Raw genomic sequence first — 25,910 nt, 5'->3', positions numbered from 1 at the left:
TCACCATCTGCTATCTTCAAGAGAACCATCTCACATATAATGAAACCCACAGGCTCAAAGTAAAGACATGAAGAAAGATCTGCCATGCAAACTAAAAACAAAAAAGAGCAGGGGGTCCTATTCTTATATCGGATAAAACATACTTTAAAGAAACAACATTAAAAAAGGACAAAGAAGGTCATTATGGTCATTACATAACGATAAAGAGTTCAATACAACGAAAAGACTTAACTGTCACACACACACACGCATGCACACGCGCGTGCTTGCGCGCGCGCACACACACACACACACACACACACACAGACATTGGAGCACCTAGATTCATAAAGCAAGTACTTCTAGACCTACAAAAGACTTAGTTACACAATAATAGTAGTGGACTTCAACACCCCATTGACAGCATTAGACAGATCATTAACACAGAAAACTAACAAACTCTGGATGTAAATTTGACTTGTCCAATTTGACATCTAAAGAATACTCCACCCATCAACCACAAAATACACTTTATTTTCATCTGCACACTGAACATATTCTACGTTTGACCACATGCTTGGCCATAAAGCAAGTCCAAATAAAATTTTAAAAACCTGAAATCATACCAAGCATATATGTGGACCACAGTGGAAGAAAAATTGAAGTGAATAGCAAGAAAATCTCTCAAAATCACACAATCACATTGGCATCAAACAAACTTACACCTGAATAACTTTTGGGTAAACAATGAAGTTAAGACAGAAATTTAAAAATTCTTTAAAATAAATGAAAAAGAGATACAACATACCAAAATCTCTGGGATGCAGCAAAAACAGTGTTAAAAGTTTTTACCAGTAAATGTCTACATCAAGAAGTTAGAAAGATATTAAATCAACACTCTAACATCGTACCTAGAGGAACTAAAAGAACAAAAATAAATTAACCCCAGAGCTAGAAGAAGAAAACAAATAACTGAAATCAGAGCAGAATTGAACAAGACTGAGACACAAAAACCTATTCAAAGGATCAATAAAACCAAACATCATTTCTTTGAAAGGATAAACAGGATTGATAGACTGTTAGCTATTAGCAAAGAAAAAAAGAAAGAAGATCCAAATAAGCACAATGAGAAATGACAGAGCTGACATTACAACTAATCCTACAGAAATACAAAATATCTTCAGAGACTATTACGAACAGTTTTATGCACACAAACTAGAAAATCGAAAGGAAATTGATAAATTGCCGAAAACACACAACCTCCCAAGATTAAACCAGGAAGAAATTGAGAACCTAATCAGAGCAATAAACTCTGAAACAGTTATAAGAAACCTACCAACTAAGAAAAGTCCTGGACCAGATATATTCACAGTTGTATTCTACCAGATGTACAAAGAAGAGCTGGTGTCAATCCTACTGAAACTACTCCAAAATATCAAGAAGGATGGACTCTTCTGTAACACATTCTAGGAAGCCAGCATCATCTTGATACCAAAATGAAAGACACAACAAAAAGGGAAAACTTTAGGCCAGTATCCCTAATGAACACAGAGGCAAAGATACTCGATAAAATACTACCAAACTAAATCTAGCAGCACCTCTAAAAGTTAGTTAACTACGATCAAGTAGGCTTTATTCCTAGGATGCAAGGATGGCTAAAATAAGCAAATCAATAAATGTGATTTACCACATAAACGAAATGAAAAACAAAAACCATATGATCATATCAATAGACATAGAAAGTGCTTTCAATAAAATCCAACATCCCTTCATGATAAAAACCCTCAAAAAACTAGGTATTGAGGGAATGTATCTTAAAATAATAAGAGCTATCTAAGACAGACCTACAGCCAACATCACACTGAACAGGTAAAAGCTGGAGACATTCTCCTTGGGAGGTGGAACAAGACAAGGACACACACTCTGGCCACTCCTATTCAACATAGTACTAGAAGTCCTAGCCAGAGCAATAGGAAAAAGAAATAAAAAGCATCCAAATTGGTAAAGGAGAAGTCATATTGTCTCTCTTTCCTAATGATATAATTATATGCCTAGAAAACCTTGATAACCTCCTGATGATATAATTATATACCCAGAAAATCTTGACGACCACCAACAGGCTCCTAGAACTGAAGAACAACTTCAGTAAAGTTTCAGGGTATAAAATCAATGTATAAAAATCAGTTGTACTTCTATACACCAATAATGGTCAAGCTGAGAGTCACCTCAAAAACACAATCCCATTTATAATAGCCACACATGCACAAAATACCTGGGAATATATCTAAGCAATTAGGTGAAAGATCTCTACAAGGAGAACTATAAAACATTGCTGAAAGCAATGACATAAACAAATGGAAAAACATTCCATGCTCATGAATTGGAAGAATCAATACTGTGAAAATGACCATACACTGCCCAAAGCAACCTACAGAACAAATTGCATGATTGAATGCAATACCTATTAAAATACCAGCATCATTTTTCAGAGAATTAGAAAAGAAATCCTAAAATTCATATGGAACAAAAATAGCCAAATCAATCCTAATAAAAAAAAAAAACAACAACAAAGCTGGAGGCATCATGTTATCCAACTTTAAACTATATTACAAGGATGGCTACAGTAACCAAAACAGAATGGTACTGTTACACAAATAGACACAAAGTCCAATGGAACAGAACAGAGAACCTAGAAATATAGCTACATACCCACAATCCATCTTATCTTTGACAAAGTTGACAAAAATAAGCAATGGAGAAAGGACTCCCTATTCAATAAGTGGTGCTGTGATAGCTGGGTAGCCATATACAGAATAATGTAACATATGGAAAATAATTTATGACTCAGTCCTCGAAAGCAATTACAACAAAAACAAAAATTGACAACTGGGACCTAATTAAACCAAAGAGCTTCTACACAGCAAAAGAAACTATCAACAGAGTAAACAGACAACCTACAGAATGGGAGAAAATACGAACTATGCATCCAACAAATGTCTAACATCTCGAACCTGTAAGGAACTTAAATCAACAAGAAAAAAACAAACAACCCCAGTAAAAATTGGGCAAAAGACATGAACAGATACTTAAAAGAAGACATACAAGCAGCCAACAAATGTGAAAAAAAAATGCTTAATACAATAATCATCAAAGAAATGGAAATCAAAACCATTCTGACACTAGTCAGAGGGCTATTACTAAAAAGTTGAAAAACAAGAGATGCTGATAAGGTTATGGAGAAAAGGGAATGGTTACACTCTATTGATGGGAATGAATTAGTTCAGCCACTGTGGAAAGCAGTTTGGGGATTTCTCAAAGAACTTAAAACAGAATTACCATTCAACCCAGCAATACCATTACTAGGTATATATCCAAAAGAAAATAAATTGTTCTGCCAAAAAGACATGCACTCCTATGTTAATCACAGCACTACTGACAATAGCAGAGTCATAGAATCAACTGAGGAGCCCATTCACAGTGGATTGGATAAAGAAAATATGGTACATCAACACCATGGACTACTATGCAGCCATAAAAAAGAATGAAATCATGTCCTTTGCAGCAACATGGATACAGCTAGAGGTCATTATCCTAAGTGATTTAATGCAGAAACAGAAAACCAAATACCTCATGTTCTCACTTATAGCTGGTAGTTAAATATTCAGCACACATGGCCATAAAGATGGCATTATTAGACACAGGGGACTACGAGAAGGGAGAGGAAGGGTCGGGGGTAAGGGTTGAAAAACTACCTATTGGGTACATGCTGACTACCTGGGTGACAGGATCAATCATACCCCAAATCTCAGCATCATGTAACATACCCATGTAACAAACCTGCAAATATACCTCCTGAATCCAAAATAAAAGTTGAAATTTTTAAAGTATCTACTTATAAATTATGCATTAATTAATTTATAAGGAACAGAAGGAACAGCAGTAACTATACAGAAGAGAAAAACATCTTAACCAAATGATTAATATTAATATCATTAATAAAGGTCCAACAGACTATGTGCCTCTGGGTGTTCATATCCCCAATAGAACATAACTACTTATTTTGTAATCCAGCCAATAATGGACAAGCTTATTCTAATCATAAGGAAAAAGTAAACAAACACAAATTAAGGGGCATTCTATAAGAATTCTAGCTAGTTTTCTTTAGAAATATCAATCTCATGCAAGAAAAAGACTGAAAACTGTTTTAAGTTTAAAGTGGCTGACTTTAAACTTAAGTCATGCAAACACAATCCTGAATTGGACCCAGTACCAAAGAAATAAAATTTGTAGTAAGGGACATTATTTAGACATTTGACGAAACTAGAAAATGAATTATAGGTGAAAGTACATCAATTTAAATATCTTTAATTGACAACTGAACTATGATCATATAAGGGAATATTTTAGTTCTTAAGAATGACACTGAAGCAGTAAGGAATGAAGGACCATAATGTATGCAACCTCTCAAGTGGTTAAAAAATGTATATGTGTTTAGGGAAAGGAACAGAATTATAAGACAAATGTGGCAAAATGTTGAAAATAATGAATCTAGGAAAGGTCATATGGGAATTCTTTGTACTATCCTTATAACTTTTCTGAAAAATTGAAATTACTTCAAAATAAAAAAATTTAAATTATTTTTTAAGATTATATATTAATATGTGAAAATTTTCACAATAAACAATTGAACAAAGCAAGCCCGACAAAATATGATTAGTACAAGTGCTTTGAACAGTGACAAGAGTCTTGTACCAGAAAGTAGCTCCATATACTGCTTTCTTCATCAAAAAGAGTCTTGCTATTAAAAAATAACTCAGCTATCCTAAACTCTGCTTAGTGACATTCTGGCACAACCTAGTAACAGTTAATGTACCAGCACTATAGTTTGAGTAGCACTAGTCTAAATACCATCTATTTATAATCAGTCAATCAATAACTACTTTAAGAATTATACATATGCATTTGGAATAATATACACCGAGTTATAACCAGTTTATGCTGGGTAACACAACTGAAGGTAATTTTTACTCTCTTCTTGTATTTTCTTATTCTTATTCTTTCTTTCTTTCTTTTTTTTTTTTTGACAGAGTCTTGCTCTGTCACCCAGAATGGAATGCTATGGCTCAATCAGACATATGCCACCATGCCTAGCTAATGTTTTATATTTTTAGTAGAGATGGGGTTTTGCCACATTGCCCAGGCTGGTCTCTAACTCCTGGGCTCAAGCAATCTGCCCAACTCAGCCTCCCCAGTGCGGGGGATTACAGATATGAGCCACTGCACCCGGCCTCTTGTATTTTTTTAAGTTTCTGAAATTAACATGGATTACTTTTGTAATAACAAAAACAAAAGTAAACTTTCAAAAAATGTGTAGGTGAAAAAGAATTAACAAGCAATCAGATTTACTGGAATTTGCCTCCTATATTAAAACACGACATTTTGTCTTAATGTTTACATACTACCAACATTTTTCTAAAAGCTTGTACTTACAGCTGATCTTGAAGCTCCACAATTATATATTCTAATTGTTCCTTCTCCAGTTTATGGGCCAGATCAGAATCTTCAATCCTTTGAAGTAGTATTTTATTCTGGGAGACAGATTCAGATAGTTGGTTCTCTCGAAGTCGTAAGAGTTCTTCAAGGTAACCCTGGAAATTCAGTATCATCAAGATATAGCAACTGCAAAATTCTAATACATATCCTGAAGATAAATGCTGAGTAGCTTAAATGTTATTCCTATTTATATTGTAATGAAACAATTTCAAAGCATTACTGATAAATTAGTAAAAAATTTGTTTTAATTGAATATAAAAATTTAACATATATTCTCCATTATTTAAAACTCTTCTCTGAAGTTTGAGAAACTAATTTGATGCAAAACTTAGTTAAAACATTGTAATTCTGAGCTTCAAAACAACTGCATGACTCCTAGCTTCAAAATACAGACCTAAAAACAGAATAACCAATTAGAAAGTTGCCTCTTTGTGATTATTTTTCAAAAACACATAGACATTAACATTTTAGCATTAATATGTTAGTGAGAGGTAGTATAATGTTTTGGTTAGGCCTGCCGGCCTAGTGTCATATTCCAGTTTTACCACTTATCAGCTATGTGTCTCTGTGCCACAGTTTCACCATCTAAAAAAGGAGGACCCATCAGAGTACCCTAGTTGGCAGGATTAAATGAATCAATACAGGTAAATTGCTTGGAACAGTGTCTAGTATACTGCATGCAATGTATAATTACTAGCTATTATTATTGGTAAACATAATAGATATAAGACTTTTTGGAATGATCTCTTAACCTTTTACTCTTTACTTTTTCTTTGTCCTTCTGTCCTGCTTTCTGGGAAACCTTATTGAATTTATCTTCGAACGCTTTGTACTAAATTTCTGATTCAGGAAATCATATTTTTAATTTTCAAAAGCTCTTTCCTGTTTTCTGATTGTTCTCTTCCCATGGCATTCTATTCTTTTTAGTTGCAATGTACTTTCAAATTCCTCTAAGGATTTTTAATTAGAATCTTTTTAAAGTATTCTTCTATTACATGTTACCCTATTCATGTGTCTTTAATAAACTTTCACCTATTTTAGATTTATGATACATGTTAAGAGTAGCTAATACTATTCTTCAAGAGCTTATTTTTCATATTTTTTCCTGATAATTCTCAAATGTTTGTTCTTCTATAATAAAATCTCAGAAGTTAAATTTTTATAAATGAATATTTCACATATATACAGCTTATGAATATATATAAACAATATATATTCATAAACATTAGTAATTAAAGAATACTCACATATCCACCACCTAGATTAATCACCAATACTTTAAAAGCCAATATAATGCCTTCCTTGATTGTCTCCTCTGCAAAGGTAACAATATCCTAGATTTGTATTTATCATCTCTTTACTTTTCTTTCCAGTTTTACTACAAATATGTGTCATCTTAAACAATAAGTTGTTTAGTTTTGCTTCGTTTTGTCAATATCCTTTTGAAAATGTTTTGTCTATATTGATGAGTCTAGCTATAGTTCATTTGCTCTAAAAACTGTATAGTATTCCATTGTATGAATATTGCAGTTTATTCACTCTTCTGTCACTGTTCTCTCAACGACCATTTGGATCACTTTAGGTTTTTCTTAATATAAACAATATTGCTGTGAACACACTCTGTTATGTCTCCTGGTATGCACATCCAAGAGTTTCGAGGAGATGTATCTAGGAGGAGAATTCCTAGGATATAAGCCGTGTATATCTTCACATTTACTAGAAGCTGTTATTGATATTGCCATTGTAGTAATCGTTTTTACTACTGGTTTTATACTAATCACATTCCCACTTGATACTATATTCACATGATCTTATGTTAGCATAAAAGTTATACTGGGATTCATTAAATTCATTGAAAACTATTCCTTCTTTTTCTATTCTCAGGAACAGTCCATATAAAATAGGGATCACTCATACAGTTGTGTGCCACTTAATGATGGGGATATGTTCTGAGAAATGTGTTGCTAGGCCATTTTGCCATTCTATGAACATTACAGAGTGTACTTACACCAACCTAGATGGTACAGTCTTCTACACACCTAGGCTAGATGGTATAGCCTATTGTTCCTAGGCTACAAACCTGCACAGCATGTTACTATACTGAGTACTGTAGGCAACTGTAATACAATAGCAAGTATTTATATATCTAAACATAGAAAAGGGACAGTAAAAATATGGTATAAAAGAATTTTTTTTTTTTAAAAAAAGGCACAACTGTGTAGGCCATTACTGTGAAATGGAACTTGCAGGACTGGAAATTGCTCAAAGTGAGTCAGTGAGTGGGTAGTTAGCGAATGTAAAGGCCTCCAACTACTGTACCCTACTGCAGACTTTATAAACACTGTACACCTAGCCTACACTAAATTTATTTTTATGTTTTCTTTCTTCAGTAATAAAATTAAACTTAGCTTACTATAACATTTTTACTTTACAAACTTTTTTTTGTAATAAGTTTTTTTTTTTTTTTTTTTTTTTGAGACGGAGTCTCGCTCTGTCGCCCAGGCTGGAGTGCAGTGGCACAATCTCGGCTCACTGCAAGCTCCGCTCCGCCTCCCGGGTTCACGCCATTCTCCTGCCTCAGCTTCCCAAGTAGCTGGGACTACAGGCGCACGCCACCACGCCCGGCTAATTTTTTTGTAATTTTAGTAGAGACGGGGTTTCACCATGTTAGCCAGGATGGTCTCGAACTCCTGACCTCGTGATCCACCCGCCTCGGCTTCCCAAAGTGCTGGGATTACAGGCTTGAGCCACCGCGCCCGGCCTGTAATAACAGTTTAAAACATACATTGTACAGCTATACAACAATATTTTCTTTTTAACATCCTGATTCTATAAGCTTTTTTTCTATTTACACATTTTAAAAAATTTTAATGTTTTAAACTTTTTCATTATAAATGAAGACACAAACACACACATTAGCCTAGGCCTACACAGGGTCAGGATCATCCGTATCAATGTCTTCCACTTACGCCTCTTGTCCGACTGGAAAGACTTCAGGAGCATTAATACACGGAGCTGTCATCTCCCATGATCACAATGCCTACTGCTGGACTACCTCCTAAAAGACCTGCCTGAAGCTGTTTTACATTTAATTCTTTTGTTTTTTAAGTAGAAGGAGTACACTAAAAAATAATGACTAAAAAGCATTGTGTAGTAAATATGTAAACCAGTAACAGTACTTTATTATCATTATCAAGTATTATGTACTGTCCATAATTGTATATGCTAGTTTTTAATGACTGGCAGGGAAATAGGTTTATTTACACCAGCATCACCACAAACACATGAGTAATGCATTGTGTTACAACATTACCATGGCTACACCACTAAGTGATAGGAATTTTTCATCTTTATTATAATCTTATGGGACCACCTCATATACATGACCCATTGTTGGCCAAAACATTATTATGTAGTGCATGACTGTATTTGGTAGACTCACCAAAACAATACATGATATTTTTTTTTGGTGGGGGACTGGATAGATTTTAAACTACTTATTCAATTTGTTAAATGGCTATATATCTATCAGTTTTGATAAGTAGTATTTATAAAAATTCTTTGTTTTGCAAAGTATTATCATAAAATTATTTAAATATTCTCTAATAATTATTGGGAGGGTTTCTCCCACATTTATGCTGTGCTGTCTATTCTTCCATTCTTAAGATTATCTGTACCTTAATTTTTTAAAAAAATTATTCTAGCTAGAATGTCTATTTCATTAATTTTTGCAAATAATTATCTCTTGGTTTTGTTAATTATGTTTCTTTGTTTTTTACTTCACCAATATATGTTATTTTATTACTTTCCTTCTTTTTGAACTGGTTTGGTTGCTCTTTGACGACTACTTGGATAATTATCTCTTTAATTTTCATTGTTTCTTTTCTAAATATCTAAGTATTTCTACAAGTACTATACAAGTTGTGTAGCAACTTACAACGGTTAGTATGCATTATTTTCATTCTCATTCATTTTAAAGTATTCTATTTCCTCAATTTTTTGACCTATAATTTAGACAATTTTTTCTTTAATTTCATGGGTCGCATGTGGGTGGTGCTAAACTTTTTGTATGGATATCTAACTTTACTGCACTATTCACATGACCTTATATTAATATAAAAGTTATACTAAAATGATAATATTGTATCATTTCTTTGGTATTTGTGGACATTTGTTTTGTAACCTAGTGTGCTCCATAAAAAATTGGCCAGGTGCGGTGGCTCATAGTTGTAATACCAGCACTTTGGGAGACCGAAGTGGGCAGATCACTTGAGGTCGGGAGTTAGAGACCAGCCTAGCCAACGTCATGAAACCCCGTCTCTACTAAAAATACAAAAATTAACCAGGCATGGTGTCACATGCCTGTAGTCCCTGGTACTCGGAAGGCTGAGGCAGGAGAATCACTTGAACCCAGGAGGTGGAGGTTTCAGTGAGCCAAGATTGTACCACTGCACTCCAGCCTGGGTGACAAAGCGAGACTCCATCTCAAAAACAAAAACAAAAAACAAAACAAAACAAAAAAACACTATAGCTGTTCCATATATGCTTGAAAAGGTTATATATTCTAATTGTTAACATTTAATATATTTTAGATCAGGTTTATTAATTGTGTTACTGAAGTTCACTACATCCATTCAATCTATAAATTACTCTGAAAGACATTAAAATTTCTCATTATAATTATGGAATTACCAATTTATTCTGGACATTTAATTAATTTTTGCTTCATATTTTTCATGGATATATTGTTAAATAGATGTAAGTTCAGCACTGATATATATTCTTGGTGAATGCTTACTTTAAAAAGTAAGCATTATTAAGACTAAAGAAAGACACTGCCTTTTAAAAAAATGTTTCTGCCTTAATGTCTACGTTTAATGATATTGACATAGAATTCTTTTAGTTAGTATCTATCTAGTATATTTATTCCCCTAGTTTCAACTTTTTATGTCATTATATGTTATGTGTCTCTCTTATCAATAGCATAGAGCTAAATTTTATAATTATTTTTCAATAAATCTAAGAATTTATCTTAACTGGCAAGTTTCTGCCATTTACTTTTATGGTGGTGTTGACTCTTCTGGTTATATGTAATTTGCATTTTGTGTTCTCTTTTCACTATCCTTATTTTTTCTAATGTGTTCCCTTCTATTATACTGATCTATCTTTCCTTATTTCTTTTCTTTCCCTCTACTAGTTTGAAAATTAAACATTCTACTTCTATTCTCTTAATTGCAACTTCTAAATGTTAATTTTGGAAACAGGCACACACATTTAAAAATGTCTCTAACCTCCTTCACTATATTACAAAGACCTCGAAAGACTAGCTCAAAAGACTACTCAAAATTCATCACGTTCTAATTATTTCACCATATTTTAATTATTATCTATGTTCTTATGGTCATTTACATCTATTTCATCTATCTTAGTAGAAATACTATGGAATGGTGTTCTACTGTGCATCTCTCACTCTTTCTGATGTTTTTTAGTCAGCATTTTAGTTCTGCTGTGCTTTTATACTCCCAGTGGTGGTCTGTAGCTGGCTTGTATAGGCTCTCAAGAACTGACTGTTAAATTTCAGAAATTTAACTCAGTTGTTAAACATTGCTGTTATTAAAAATTAAATTATATACATTTACAACTAAGTAAATTATATTAAACACAAAGGTAATAACTACTCAAAATTCATCACTTTCTAATTATTTCACCATATTTTAACTATTATTATCTATGTTCTTACAGTCATTTACATCTACTTCATCTATCTTAGTAGAAATACTATGGAATGGTGTTCTACTGTGCATCTCTTCCCAATTTTACATTCAGTGATGTCATATTGGTACCTTTAAATTGGCCATGATGGGAGTATTTATCCCAGAAAAATTGGCAAACACTACAATTGAGGGCTTCTGTTTCCATCTCCTCTAAAAGAGCCAGTTAAACATATTTCAGTATACCAATGTCACCCCATATTGGTCATTATTTTTGCTATTTCATGTAACCAAGGTTTCTTTACAAATTTATTTGTTTACTCTGCCATTTTGCATCTCATTCCTGCATTCTAGGTTCAATTTCCACCTGAATGACAGGGTCCTATGCCTGCTGTTTGTTGGTGTTAAAATGCAAGTTTCTAGGTTAAGGAATTATGCCTTCACCCCCATCCCTGGGGCCTACAGTTCTCTCAATATATGCACATGTTCTTATTGTGTTAGGTCTATGTTTCTGATCCCTAGTGAGTTCCTTTTCTTGAGAGAGTAGCTCTGAATAAATCTTTTAAAAAATTGTATTCTACTCAGCATTTTCAGATTTTTGCAATGAAGATACTTTCAGATTATCTTAGTCTGAATTCTTGCTGGTACCACAAGTCTCCTTTAATAGCACATGAAAAGTTTTCTTCGTATGCATTATGCAAATGTTTATAGCTATATAATTTGGATTTAAAAAGTATTTTCTAAGCAACAGCTATCTGTATAGATAAAATTATTTATATTTGTAAAATGATAACAATTTCCCCACTGCATTTTTAATTTTTTGAATATTTCTATCACTAATTCCATTGGGCTTTCCTTATATATATCATCTATGAATAATGATATTAAAGAAGAAGAAAAGGGAAAAATAGAAAATACAGTAAGAAAGTAATGGTTACAAAGTCCTTAATAGAATTTGTTTTCTTTCTGTTATATACTCCACTTTGCCTACTACAGTGCTTAACACACAAGAGCTGCTAAAATATCTAATTTTCAAAAAAACAGATGTACGTGCTTAGGCAATCACTGCATTTTCACAAACCAATAATCTTTTATAAAATTAATGATAGAAATTAAAATCTCAAATACATAAATTAAACTGCTTATTAAAATAATGGCTTGTTTTTATGTTAAAACATAAAATTTGAAAAAGTTCAACAAACAAAAGCATCTTCTATGACTGCCTGATTTTTCATTAAAAGGAGGACAATTCAAAAACAGAAGAGAAGCAGCAATGGATAAATAATTTTATTCAGTTAAAATTATTTCGGCAGTCACAGTTCAAAGGCAATAACAAGAATAAACTTAAGTGTGTTTTGATAATTTTAAAATACCTTCTGTTCCAGGGTAAGTTGATACTTTTGTTTAACTCTCTTACACTTGTTGAACCAACTGTTCTCATCCATGAGGAAAGGAGGTCCGACATTCTCTGGAGTACTGCTTTCACTACCACTGCTTCCCAAAGTCCTTAGCTCCTCCTCATCACTGCTGATACTATCAGAACTGGGAACATCAAAATTTTTAAAAAAGTTAAAAATATGTTCCAACTTGATTCTTAAACACTTTTATATTTGCAAGCTATGGTGAACAAATTTGAAAATATTCAGTACTAAATACAGAATTATAATGATATTATAAAGATTTTAGCTTCCTGGAAAAAAAAAAAAAAAAGGCAAGTTAGCATAGGCTGCTGAATCCCTCTTGGAAACCAACCCTGGAGATACTACAGAAGTTCAAGTGAGGTTTATGTTAGGCAGGAATCTAGACCCAACATGGCAGTATCACCTGACATGGCAGGCCCTTTGTTAGGACTTCCCGCCCTTCACTTCCTGCTAAGACTCTCAGCGTGTGAAAAAAGCCCGCGCCCGCCAAAAAACCCCTGCTCTGTGCAAGCTCCTGGACACATCATTCCTCAGAAATCAAAACTTAACTCAGGAAAACCGAAACCTATAAACCCCACCTACCTCGCCCTATAAAAAGCCCCCGATACCCGCCCCAAGTGCGACTTCCTCGGCCCTCCTCCTAGAGGACTGGTGAACCTCGCCCGCGAGCCCAATGAAGGCTACCTCTGTTCTCATCTGCCTTGTGTCTTCTTGCTCAGCTCCCCATTACATTACACTGGTGCTGAAACCCGGGAGGAGACCCCTCCCTAGACCCCTGCCGGTTCCGGCAGGCTCTCCTCTCCCAGAGCCAGGACCTCCTCTCCGAGCCAGGAGCCGTTTCACCAAATCCGAGACTCAATTCGATCACTGCTGGGTAAGTTTTCCCCCGTCCTGCAGGCTCCGGGAGTCCCTGCCTGAAAATGTGGCCATGTCAGGGCCTCCCCCGTTCGTCACTTGTGACCTCGGCACCAGGGACTAGGAGACGTCCAACCTCTCTGGAAGCCGCCATACCCTGCACTCTGCGTGGCAGTGGGAGGATGCTCCCGTTGCCTCCGGACTGCCCGCCTCAGGATCATGGGGACTGCCCAGTCCAAACCAGACCCAAAATCCCCTCTGGGGTGCCTCTTGGCTAATTTCCAGGCTTTAGGTCTCAGCCAAGACCTAAAACGAAAGCGGCTTATTTTCTTCTGCACAGTGGCATGGCCGCAGTATAAATTAGATAATCAGTCTCAGTGGCCTGCAGAAGGCACTCTAGACTTTAATATCCTCACACATCTGACCAAGTTTTGCAAGAGGCTAGGCAAATGGTCCGAGGTACCCTATGGTCAGGCCTTTTAGGACTTGTGTTCCTGCCCAGACCTCTGAGCCTGATGTTCGTTGGCCCAGGTCTTGCTCGCGAAATCTACTCCCTCAAGCAAGGAGAAGGACGATTCCTCCTCTTTCTCTGAGCCCCCTAATACTCTTTCCCTGTCCCCCCTTCAGTCCCCTGCTCAACCTCCCCCTTACTCTGACTCGTCATCGTCTCCATCCTCGTCGGCGCCACCCCTTCTGTCCACTCCTCCTGTGTCCCCACCAAACCTGACGGATCCTGTCTCTCCTACCTCCTCCTCCTCCTTGCCTGTCTCAGCCCATACCCGGTCCAGGACCAACCTCCTGTGCCCCTTGCGGGAAGTGGCAGGCACCGAAGGAGTGGTCCGGGTCCATGTGCTGTTTTTGCTGGCAGACCTAAGATTGAAGAGCATGTAGGCTCTTTCTCGGCCAACCCCACTCTGTATATCAAAGAGTTCAGATACCTATGCCAGGCGTATGACCTCACCTGGCATCATCTACATGTCATTATGACCTCAACTCTGTCCCCTGAGGAATGGGAGGTATCCTAGCAGCAGCCAGGCAGCATGCTGACCAGGTTCATTTAACTGACCCGGCCATGCCAGTAGGCACCGAGGTGGTGCTCTCGGCCGAGGCCGGCTAGGACCACCAGGATGGGCAGGCAGGCCGCCGCCGCCGAGACATGATGGTCCAGTGCCTTCTTGCCGGCATGCAGGCAGCCTCCAATAAGTCGGTCAACTTTAATAAATTAAAGGAGGTAGTCCAAGACTCAGATGAAAATCCGGCCATTTTTCTTAACTGACTGACAGAGGCACTCATTCAGTACACCCGCCTTGACCCTGCCTCCCCCGCAGGAGGAACCATCTTGGCTACGTACTTTATTTCTTAGTCAGCTCTGGATATCCGGAAAATATTTAAAAAGGTGGAGGACGGCCCTCAAACTCCCATCCAGGATTTAGTTAAACTGGCCTTCAAGGTCTACAACTCCAGGGAGGAAGCAGCTGAGGCCCAGTGACAGGCCAGGCTAAAACAGAAGGTACAACTCCAAACCCAGGCCTTGGTAGCAGCCCTGAGGCCGGCTGGCTCCAGGAGCTCTCAGAGAGGAGGTACTCCCTGAGTGCCACCTGGTGCCTGCTTCAAGTGTGGCAACGAAGGCCACTGGGCCAAGCAGTGCCCCAACCCTAAGGAGCCAACTCGCCCCTGTCCGAGCTGTCGGCAGATAGGCCATTGGAAGTCAGACTGCCCCAACCTGAAGACGGTCGCTACGCCTCCACGTGACAACCCTCCTCCAGGTACTAGAGGCGTCTTCCAGCTCCTCGACACCGACGAAGATTGAAGAGGCCCAGACTCGGGAACCCCTCTTACTCTCGCCAAGCCCAGGGTTATGCTCCAGGTAGCAGATAAGTCCATATCCTTCCTTATGGATACGGGGGCCACCTACTCTGTTTTGCCTTCCTTCAGTGGCCCCAGCCATCCCTCCGCTGTCACGGTCATGGGAATTGATGGCACTCCCTCCACCTACCGCCAGACTCCTCCTCTGTCTTGCCGCCTGGATGGCTCCCTCTTCTCGCACTCATTTCTTATCATTCCTTTGTGCCCAAGTCCCCTTGTTAGGACAAGATCTCCTCTCCAAGCTAGGGGCCTCAGTTCACTTCCAGCCCAACCCCTCCCCGCACCTCGCGTTCTTCTTTCCCCTCCTCCTGCCTGATAAACCCCACCAGGCTGACCCCCCACTCCCGTTTCTAGTCCCCATTAACCCTAAGGTGTTGGACACCTCTACCCCGATCACTGCCCAGCACCATACTCCAGTCTGCATCCAACTGAAGGATCCCTCCAAGTTTCCCTGTAGACCCCAGTTCCCTACCTCCCTTGAACACTGACAGGGACTAAAACCCATCATCATGTGCCTGCTCCAGCAGCACATTCTAGTCCCTGCCAACTCACCATGCAATACTCCTATCCTGCCTGTACGGAAAAGCTCCGGGGCCTACCGCCTCGTGCAGGATCTACACCTCATCAATGAGGCAGTAGTCCCCACCTTTCCAGTTGTTCCTAACCCATATACACTTCTCTCGCGCATTCCCCAATACCACTCATTTTACTGTCCTTGACCTAAACGATGCCTTCTTCACCATTCCCTTACACCCCGACTGTCACTTTCTGTTTGCCTTTACATGGGAAGATCCAGACACTCATATTTCTTCCCAGCTGACTTGGACTGTTCTGCCTCAAGGGTTCCAAGATAGCCCCCATTTTTTCGGACAGGCACTGGCACAGGATGTTAGCCTCTGTCCCCTTACCCACAGCACATTATTGCAATATGTAGATGACTTATTACTATGTAGTCCCTCCTGGGAGAGCTCCCTTGTGGATACTGCTACACTTTAAAATTTTCTTGGTGACCGAGGTTATTGGGTTACCCCGGCCAAGGCTCAGCTTTGCACCCCTTCTGTCACCTACCTAAGCATACTCCTCACATCCCACTACAAAAAGCCTCATGGCAGATAGCATAAGCCTCATCAAAACTCTCCAGCCTCCTCAGGATACGGAAGAGATCTTGTCCTTCCTAGGACTAGTAGGGTATTTCAGGCATTGGATTCCCAACTTCGGGGTCCTAGCCAAGCCCCTCTACCAGGCTGCCAAGGAAGCTCCCACCGGACCGCTGTCCGACCCCTCATTAGTTGCCAACTCTTTCGAGAAGCTTCAGGACTGTCTCCTTTCTGCCCCTGCTCTCTCTCCCCCCAACCCCCTTCGGCCTTTTCATCTATTCTCCAAGGAGCCACAAAAGGTAGCTACTGGCCTCCTAGCCCAGCCGGTTGGATCCACATACCAGGCTGTGGCCTATCTCTCCAAGCAGTTAGACCCCACAGTCCAGGGCTGGCAACCTCGTCTGCGAGCCCTGGCAGCTGCCACAGAACTTACCAAGGAGGCCCTCAAGCTCACCCTAGGACATTCTCTTACTGTCTACTCTTCTCACCGACTGTCAGATCTCATCACACACAAGTGTCTCAGCCACCTCACCCCATCCCGGCTTCAACAGTTCCATCCCCAATGCTTCCTGGTGCAACCAGACAGGATCTGCGCCTCCACATCTAACTGCCCCCGCAGCTCCCTGTGTCCTCCGCTTCATCCAGGACCGCATGAAAGGAGTCTCCTGGGTCACTTTCAATCAGATGCTACTCCACCCCTGTACCCAAGTTCCGACCTCCAAAGAACCCCACAACGGCCTATATCAGCAGGAAGCAGCCAGATGAATACGTCGCTCCTTTTTCTTATTAGAAAGAGGTCGGAATGTTAGGCAGGAATCTAGACCCAACATGGCGGTATCACCTGGCATGGCAGGCCCTTTGTTAGGAATTCCCACCCTTCACTTCCTGCTAAGACTTTCAGCGCGCGAAAAAAGCCTGCACCCGCCAAAAAACCCCCGCTCTGTGCAAGCTCCTGGACACGTCATTCCTCAGAAATCGAAACCTAACTCAGGAAAACTGAAACCTACAAACCCCGCCTACCTCACCCTATAAAAGGCCCCCGATACCTGCCCTGAGTGCGACTTCCTCGGCCCGCCTCCTAGAGGACCGGTAAACCTCGCCCACGAGCCCAATGAAGGCTACCTCTGTTCTCATCTGCCTCATGTCTTCTTGCTTGGCTCCCCATTATATTACAGTTTACAGATATAAGGAATTAACATATAAAGCAAGAATGCCCAAAGGAGAGACAAAAGATTTCCAGAGAAGAGAAACAGAAACTCTAGATGTGCCGGAAACAGTCTTCTATCTGGGTTCTTTTGTGCTTGATGTCTTTCACCTATACTGTTTTCAAGGTTCATCCATGTTGTAGTAGGTATCAATGCTTCACCCCATTTTAAGGCTGAGTAATACTCCATTGTATGGATACACTACATTTTTAATTTATTCACCAACTGATGAACACTTGCGTTGTGTCCACTTTTTGCTATTAAGAATAATGAATGTTCATGTACAAGTTTTTGTCTGACCATATGTTTTCAGTTATCTTGGGTGGAAAGAGAATTGATATCTAGGAGTAGAATTTCAGAATCACATGGTAATTCTGTATTTAACTTTGAGAAATTATCTAACTGATTTCCACAGCAACTGCATCATTTTATATTTCCCCACCAGAAATGCAACTTCTCCACATCCTCACCGATACTTATGTTTTGTTGATTTTGGATATAGCTATCCCTGTGGGTATAAAGTGGTGTCTTACTGTGGTTTGACTTTGCATTTCCCTAATGACTAATGATGTTGAGTATCATTTCATGTGCTTCTTGACCACTGTGCATCTTCTTTGGAGAAATGTTTATTCAAGTTCTTTGCCCATTTTAAAATTGGGTTATTTATATTTGTGTTGCTAAGTTGTAGTTCTTTATATATTCTAAATACTAGACCCTGATTTTGTATATGACTTGCAAAAATTTTCTCCCAGTCTCTGGGTCACTCTTTCATTTTTTGATGGTATCCTTTGATAATGCAAGGTTTTAATTTTGATGAAGTCCAATTTATCTATTTTTTCTTCTGTTATTTATATTTTTGGTGTCTTATTAAAAAAACAATTGCCTAACTCAGGGTTATGAAAAATTTACACCTATGTTTCCTTTATAAGATTTTATAGTGTTAGCTCTTACATTTGGGTCTTGGATTCATTTTTGAATTAATTTTTGCATTTCATATGAGTTTAAGGTCCAAATTCATTCATTTGCATGTAAATATTCAGTTGTCCCAGCATCATTTGGTGAAAACACTATTCTTTCTCCATTGAATGGTTTTGGTATCCTTTTCAAAACTCCATTGACCAAAAATGTATGGGTTTATTTACAGACTTTTAATTTAATTCTGTTGATTTGTATGTCTATCCTTGTGCTAGAGGCATATTTTTTTGATTACTGAAACTTTGTAGCAAATTCCGAAATTAGGATGTATGAGTCTTCTGATTTTGTATTTCCCTTTCAAGATTGTTTTGGCTATTTAGGATCCCTTGCGATTCCATACAAATTTTGGGATTAGCTTGTCCATTTCTACAAACAAAAAAGGATGTTGGAATACTGATAGCAACTGAATTGAATCTGCAGATCAATTCAGAAGTATTGCCATCTTCAGAATATGAAGTGTTTCAATTAATTAACAAGGATATCTTTTTATTTACTTACATCTTCTTCAATTTCCCTCAACAATGTAGCATCAATGTTTAAATTTAAATTAATCAAAATTAAATTTAAATGAAAATTCAGTTCCTCAGTCACACTAGTTACATCTGAAGTAGTGAATGCCACATGTGGCTAACGGCTACTGTATTGGCTAACACCAACTAAAGAAATAGGTATGTGTGGGCATTATATAGTTATGGTAATTGATGTTACGAATCAGTAAGTGTGAATAGGCTAAAATCACTCATTAAGAAAAAAAAAAACCTGTATCACAGAACAAAACCCAACTATAAACTGCACAAATGAAATACATCTAAAACTAAATTATTTATTTATAGTTTATTTCAAGCTTTGATGTAAAAAATTCAGCAATTTGAACTTTTAAATAATTATTTTTATTTTTAATGGTTATGGGTATATAACAGGTGAGGTATATATTTATGGGGTACACATGATGTTTTGATACAAGCATTTAATATGTAATAATCACATAAGGGTAATTGAGGGTATCCATCACCTCAAGGATTTTTTTTTCTTTTTTTGATACAGGATCTCACTCTGTTTCCCAGGCTGGAAAGCAATGGCATGACCACAGCTCACTATAGCCTCAAACTCCTGAGCATAAGCAATCCCCTCTCCTCAGTCTCCCAAGTAGCTAGGACTACAGGCAAACACCACTACATCTGGCTAATTTTAAAAATTTGTGTGGCAACAGAGTCTCACTATGTTGCTCAAGCTGGTCTTGAACTCCTGGCCTCAAGTGAGCCCCCTCCCTCAGCCTCCCAAAGTACTGGGATTATAGGCATGAGCTACCATGCCCAACCACATGTATCATTTCTTTGTGTTAGGAACACTCCAATTCCACTCTTTTGGTTATTTAAAAATATACAACAAATTATTGCTGACTACAATCATCCTGTTGGGCTATCAAATACTAGATCTTATTCATTCTAACTGTTTTTATATCCATTAACCATCCCGAGTTTTCTCCCCTCCCTTACTACCCTTTCCAGGCTGTGCTAACCATCATTCTATTCTCTATCTTCATGAGTTTAACTATTTTAATTTTTAGCTCCCTCATATCAGAATATGGGAAATTTGTCTTTCTATGCCTGGCTTATTTCACATAACATAATGTCCTCCAGGCCCATCTATATTGTTGCAGATGATAGGATTTCATTCTTTTTTATGGCTGAATAATATACCATTGTTTATATATACCACATTTTCTTTAGCCATTCATCCATCTATGGATACTTAGTATGATCCCACATCTTAGCTATTGTGAATAGTACTGCAATAAACATGAGAGTGCAGATATCTCTTTCATATACTTTCTGATTTCCTTTCTTTTAGATATATACCTAGCAGTGGGATTGCTGGATCATATGTTAGTTCTTTTTTGAGTGTTTTGAGAAACTTTCATACTGTTCTCTGTAGTGGTTGTACTAATTTACATTTCCACCAGCAGTGTAGAAGGGTTCCCCTTTCTCCATATCCTTGCCAGCATTCATTATTGCCTGTCTTTTGAATAAAAGACATTTTAACTAGAGATGATATTTTACTGTAGTTTTGATTTGCATTTCTCTGTTGATTAACGATGTTGTACAGTTTTTCACATACCTGTTGGCCACTTGTATGTTTCCTCTTGAGAAATGTCCATTCAGATCTTTTGCACACTTTTTAATTGGATTATTTGATTTTTTTTCCTATTGAGTTGTTTGAGCTCTTTATATATTCTGGTTATTAATCCCTTGTCAGATGAATAGCTTGCAAATATATTCTCCCACTCTATGTGTTGTCTCTTCACTTTGTTGATTGCTTCCTTTGCTGTGCAGAAGCTTTTCAACTTGATGGAATCCCATTTGTCCATTTTTGCTTTGGTTGCCTGTGCTTCTGAGGTAATACTCAGGAAATCTTTGCCCAGGTGAATCAGTGACCTGCAGTTTTTCCCAGTGTTTTTTTTTTTTTTTTTTTTTGTAGCAGTTTCATAGTTCCAGGTCTTCTCTCTTTTTTTTTTTTTTTTTTTTTTTTTTTGAGTCTGGGTTTTGCTTTGTTGCTCAGGCTGCAGTGCAGTGGCACAATCATGACTCACTGCAGCCTTGAACTCCTGGGCTCAAGTGATTCTCCCACCTTGACCGTCCAAGTAGCGGGGACTACAGGTGTGCAACACCATGTCCAGCTAAGTTTTTAAAAGATTTTTGTACAGACAGCATCTTACTGTGTTGCCTAGGCTGGTCTCAAACTCCTGACTTCAAAAGATCCTGCTGCCTTGGCTTCCAAAGTACTGGGATTAAAGGCATGAGCCACTGCACCTGGCCTCAAGTCTTAAATTTAAGTCTTTAATGCATTTTGGTTTGATTTTTGTATATGGCGAGAGACTGAGGTCTACTTTCATCCTTTTGCATATGAATATCCAGTTTTCCCAGCACCATTTATTGAAGAGATTGTCTGTTCCCCAGTGCATATTCTTGACCATTCTAGAAAATGAGTTTACTATAGATGCATGGATTTATTTCTGAATTTCTGTTCTGTTCCATTGGTCTGTATGTCTATTTTTATGCTGGTACCATGCTGCTTTGGTTACTATAGTTCTGCAGTATTTGCAGATGATTTGATTCTTCCAGTTTGTTTCATTTTGTTCATGATAGCTTTGGCTATTCTGGGTCTTTTGTGGTTCCATACAAATTTGTATAATTTTTTCTATTTCTGTGAAGAATGTCACTGGTATTTTGACAGAGAATACGCTGGATCTATAGATTGCTTGGTGTGGTATGGACACTGAATTTTCCAATTAATGAAAATGGAATATCCCTTCATTTTTTTGGTGCTCTTCAATTTCTTTCATCAGTATTTTATAAATTTCATTGTAGAGATCTTTTACTTCTTTGGTTAAGTTAATTCTTAGGTATTTAATTTTATTTGTGGCTATTGTAAATGGAATTGCTTTCTTTGTTTCTTTTTCATATTGTTCACTGTTGGCACGTAGAAATGCTACTGATTTTTGTATGTTGATTTTGCATCCTGCAAATTTACTGAACTTGTTTATCAGTTCTAATAGTTTTTTGGTAGATCTATTACTCCATTTATAGAAAGTAAAAATCAAGCATAACTTAACTATAGTGTGTAGGAGGTAAGGTACATTCTTAGAGTAAAATTTAAAAAAAGCAATGAAGTCACTACCAAAAAATGTATTATTACAGTAACTATGTCTCAGGAGCTCATGGGGGGTTGTGATTTTGAAGTGATAAAAGCAGGCCTTTCACAATGCTGACTATGTTTACTTTATCTATACTGAGAGTGGTGATTACTCAGTATACATTTCATAAATGTTTTATGCTACACATTTATGTTTTATCTATTTTTCTTTGTGAGTTTTATTTCACAATAATAATAGGTTTAAAAGATCTAAACAGGACATCCAGTTAGAATTTTTGACAAAGCTCAAAGTCATGGTCTGGGTATTGGAGGTGAGACCAGGAGGAGGGAGAGGGTATTATCTAACTATTATGATTTCTTCAAACAGAAGAAATCCCAGACAACATATATAACATATTTCCATCAATTCCAGGACAAAATAAAATAAAAGATGCACCATTACTGTATGCACCAAGAAAGGGAAAACAATGCTGACAAACTATGGCACATTATTTGTCAGAAATATTGAAATGTAAAACAAAGAAGTATATAATAAAATTGATGGAATATGGTGTATAGAGAATAACTATTATACTTCTCACTTATTCAAACTACTACTTTTTGAATATAAAAATTTTTTATATTTTAAGGGAGTAGATGTAAGTAAAATAAGCCATAACCTACCAATCTGGTTTAAGTGTAGTACAAAGGCCTACAATAATCTAAATGAATTTAGGCACCTTTTATCATTGAAATTATAAATATTTTGCTATATTGGACATGAAAAAATATTAGTAAGGTAAAAACCTGACATCATCTTTATAGATAATTATTCACTTAGATTAATAAAAACTCAATTATATTCTAACTTTTTGGCCTTTTTTACAATATTAAATTTACATAAATAAAAATATCTTAACAGGACTTTCTATGAATAAAAAAAAAGATTAAAGCAGTTGTTCTACATGATTCTCTAAAAACAATGCCCTAAATACTAGAAAGTGAGAGCTCAATAAAAAAAAAACAAGAAATAAGTAAAAGGATATAATAAAATCAAGGATTTACATGTAATTTGGTAAAACTTACAAATACCAAATTTTTCATTAAAAAAGAAATACATCTCAGGTGTTTAATATGTATGTAACTGACTAAATCTTTACAAGTTATAATCCTGCCCTGCCCTGCCCCCTCAAAAAGGACTGTAAGTCTTAAAATGAAAAATAAGTCTCCTATCTCACTCCACCCTCCTCCAATTCCATTCTTATAGGACAATATTTTTTACATTTTTTACTCTTCTTGTAAATTATCTCCATTACCCTATCTTCCTATTTAGATGCCCTTCATTTCTTTCTCTTGCCTGATTGCTCTGGCTAGGCCTTTCAATACTACTTTGAATAGAAGTGGTGAGAGAGGGCAACTTTGTCTTATGCCAGTTTTCAAGGGGAATACTTCCAGATTTTGCCCATTCAGTATAATGTTGGCTGTAGGTTTATCATAGATGGCTCTTATTATTTTGAAGAATGTTCTGCCAATATGTAGTTTATTGAGAGTTTTTAATGTGAAGGGGTGCTGAATTTTATCAAAAGATTTTTGTGTGTCTATTGAGATAATTATTTGTTTTTGTCTTTAGTTATGTTTATGTGATGAATCACATTTATTGATTACGTATGTTGAACCAACCTTGCATCCCAGAGATGAAGCCTACTTGATCATGGTGGATTAGCTTTTTGATGTGCTGCTGGATTCAGTTTGCCAGTATTTTGTTGAGGATTTTTGTATTAATGTTCATACTGGCCTGAAGCTTTCTTTTTTGTTGTTGTTGTATCTCTGCCAAGTTTTGGTATCAGGATGATGCTGGCCTCATAGAATAAGTTGGGGAGGGGTCTTTCCTCCTCAATATTTTGGAATAGTTTCATTAGAAATGGTATTGGCTGGTTGGGCATGGTGGCTCACACCTGTAATCCCAGCACTTTGGGAGGCCAAGGAGGGCAGATCATGAGGTCAGGAGTTCGAGACCAGCCTGGCCAACATGATGAAACCTCGTATCTACTAATAATACCAAAATTAGCCAGGAGTGGTGGTGTGCGCTTGTAGTCCTAGCTACTCAGGAGGCTGAGGCAGGAGAATTGCTTGAACCCGGGAGGCGGAGGTTGCAGTGAACCGAGATCATTGTGCAACACTCCAGCCTCGGTGACAAAGTGAGACTCCATCTCCAAAAAATAAAAGAAAAGAAAAAAAAGAAAAAGAAATGGTATCAGCTATTCCTTGTATATCTGGTATAATTTGCCTGTGAATCCGTGAATCCATCAGGTTCTGGGCTTTTTTTTTTTTTTTTTTTTTTTGGTTGGCAGGCTATTTATTACTGATTCAATTTCAGAGCTCGTTATTGGTCTGTTCAGCTAATCAGTTTCTGGTCTGTTCAGCTAATCAGTTTCTTCCTGATTCAGTCTTGGGAGAGTGTGTGTGTCAAATAACTTATCTATCTCCTATAGGTTTTCGAGTTTGCCCTGCATAGAGGTGTTCATAGTTATTTTGTTTCTGTGGGGTCTATGGTAACATCCCCTTTGTCATTTCTAATTGTGTTTATTGGGATCTTCTCTCTTTTCTTCTTTATTAGTCAAGCTTGGAACATAACTATCTTATTTTCTCAAAAAACCAACTCCTGGATTTGTTGATGTTTTGAATGTTTTTTTGTGTGTCTTGATTTCCTTCAGTTTAGCTCTGATTTTGGTTATTGTCTTTTGCTAGCTTTGGGGTTCATTTGCTTCTTTAATTCTTTCCATTGTGATGTCAGGTTGTTATTTTGAGATCTTTCCCACATTTTCATGTGGACATTTTGTGGTATGAATTTCCCTCTTAACATTGCCTTAGCTCTGTCCCACAGATTCTGGTATGTTGTATCTTTGTTCTCATTGGTTTCAAAGAACTTCATGATTTCTGTCTCAATTTCATTATGTACCCAAAAGTCATTCAGGAGCATGTTGTTTAATTCCTATGTAATTGTATGGTTTTGAGCGATTTTCAGAGTCTTGACTTCTATTTTAATTGTGCTGTGGTACAAGAGTGTGTTTCGTATGATTTTGGTTCTTTTGCATTTGCTGAGGACTGTTTTATGTCCAATTATGTGGTCAATTTCAGAGTATGTGCCATGTGGTGATGAGAAGAATGTATATTCTGTTATTTGGGGGTGGAAAGTTCAGTATCAGTACTGCACAAAGCCCTTTTCAGCACAAGTACCATTCTATAAAATCCCCAGCAAGCCTTTTCTTCTTGCAGTCAGCTCCCCTCTTGCTGATCTGCCTGTTGCTTTCTTGGAATGTACTTTTATACCTTCTCTAATAAATGTGCTGTTCTATACATATAACTGTCTTGGCAAATTCTTCTTACTGCCTGCATGATACCGGCCCCAGATAGTCACTACCTGTGACAAAAATGATCTTACATTTCAGAAGGATCACTCTGCCTCCTCTATGTAGAATACGTTATAGGAGTAAGAGGTACAGCTATGGAGACCAGTATAAATTTCCAGGTTTAAATTGAGGTGGAGTTGCCAAAGAATTTGCTGATGGATCGTATTTGAGTTATAGCAGAGAATTTTAGGATGACTCCAAAGTT

General features: G+C 37.4%; 1 protein-coding gene across 18 annotated transcripts in view; it reads right to left on the bottom strand.

The window, feature by feature from the left end:
* The window catches only part of LOC105475447 (RUN domain containing 3B), a 192,874-nt gene that overhangs the window by 56,233 nt on the left and 110,731 nt on the right, over positions 1–25,910 (bottom strand). For all 18 annotated transcript variants that reach the window (XR_011622109.1, XR_011622110.1, XR_011622111.1 and 15 more), the window contains 2 exons: positions 12,617–12,785; positions 5,470–5,627 (listed from right to left, as the gene is read on the bottom strand). Coding sequence is in view for 10 of the 18 variants with exons in the window: in XM_011730680.2 (XP_011728982.2) it covers positions 5,470–5,627; positions 12,617–12,785 (327 nt within the window). In the remaining 8 variants the exon portion in view is untranslated. The remainder of the gene's footprint in view (positions 1–5,469; positions 5,628–12,616; positions 12,786–25,910) is intronic.

The sequence above is a fragment of the Macaca nemestrina genome, chromosome 4, assembly GCF_043159975.1.
Source record: "Macaca nemestrina isolate mMacNem1 chromosome 4, mMacNem.hap1, whole genome shotgun sequence".
In the NCBI taxonomy this organism is placed as follows: domain Eukaryota; kingdom Metazoa; phylum Chordata; class Mammalia; order Primates; family Cercopithecidae; genus Macaca; species Macaca nemestrina.
This window is presented reverse-complemented; position numbering and strand designations above follow the sequence as displayed.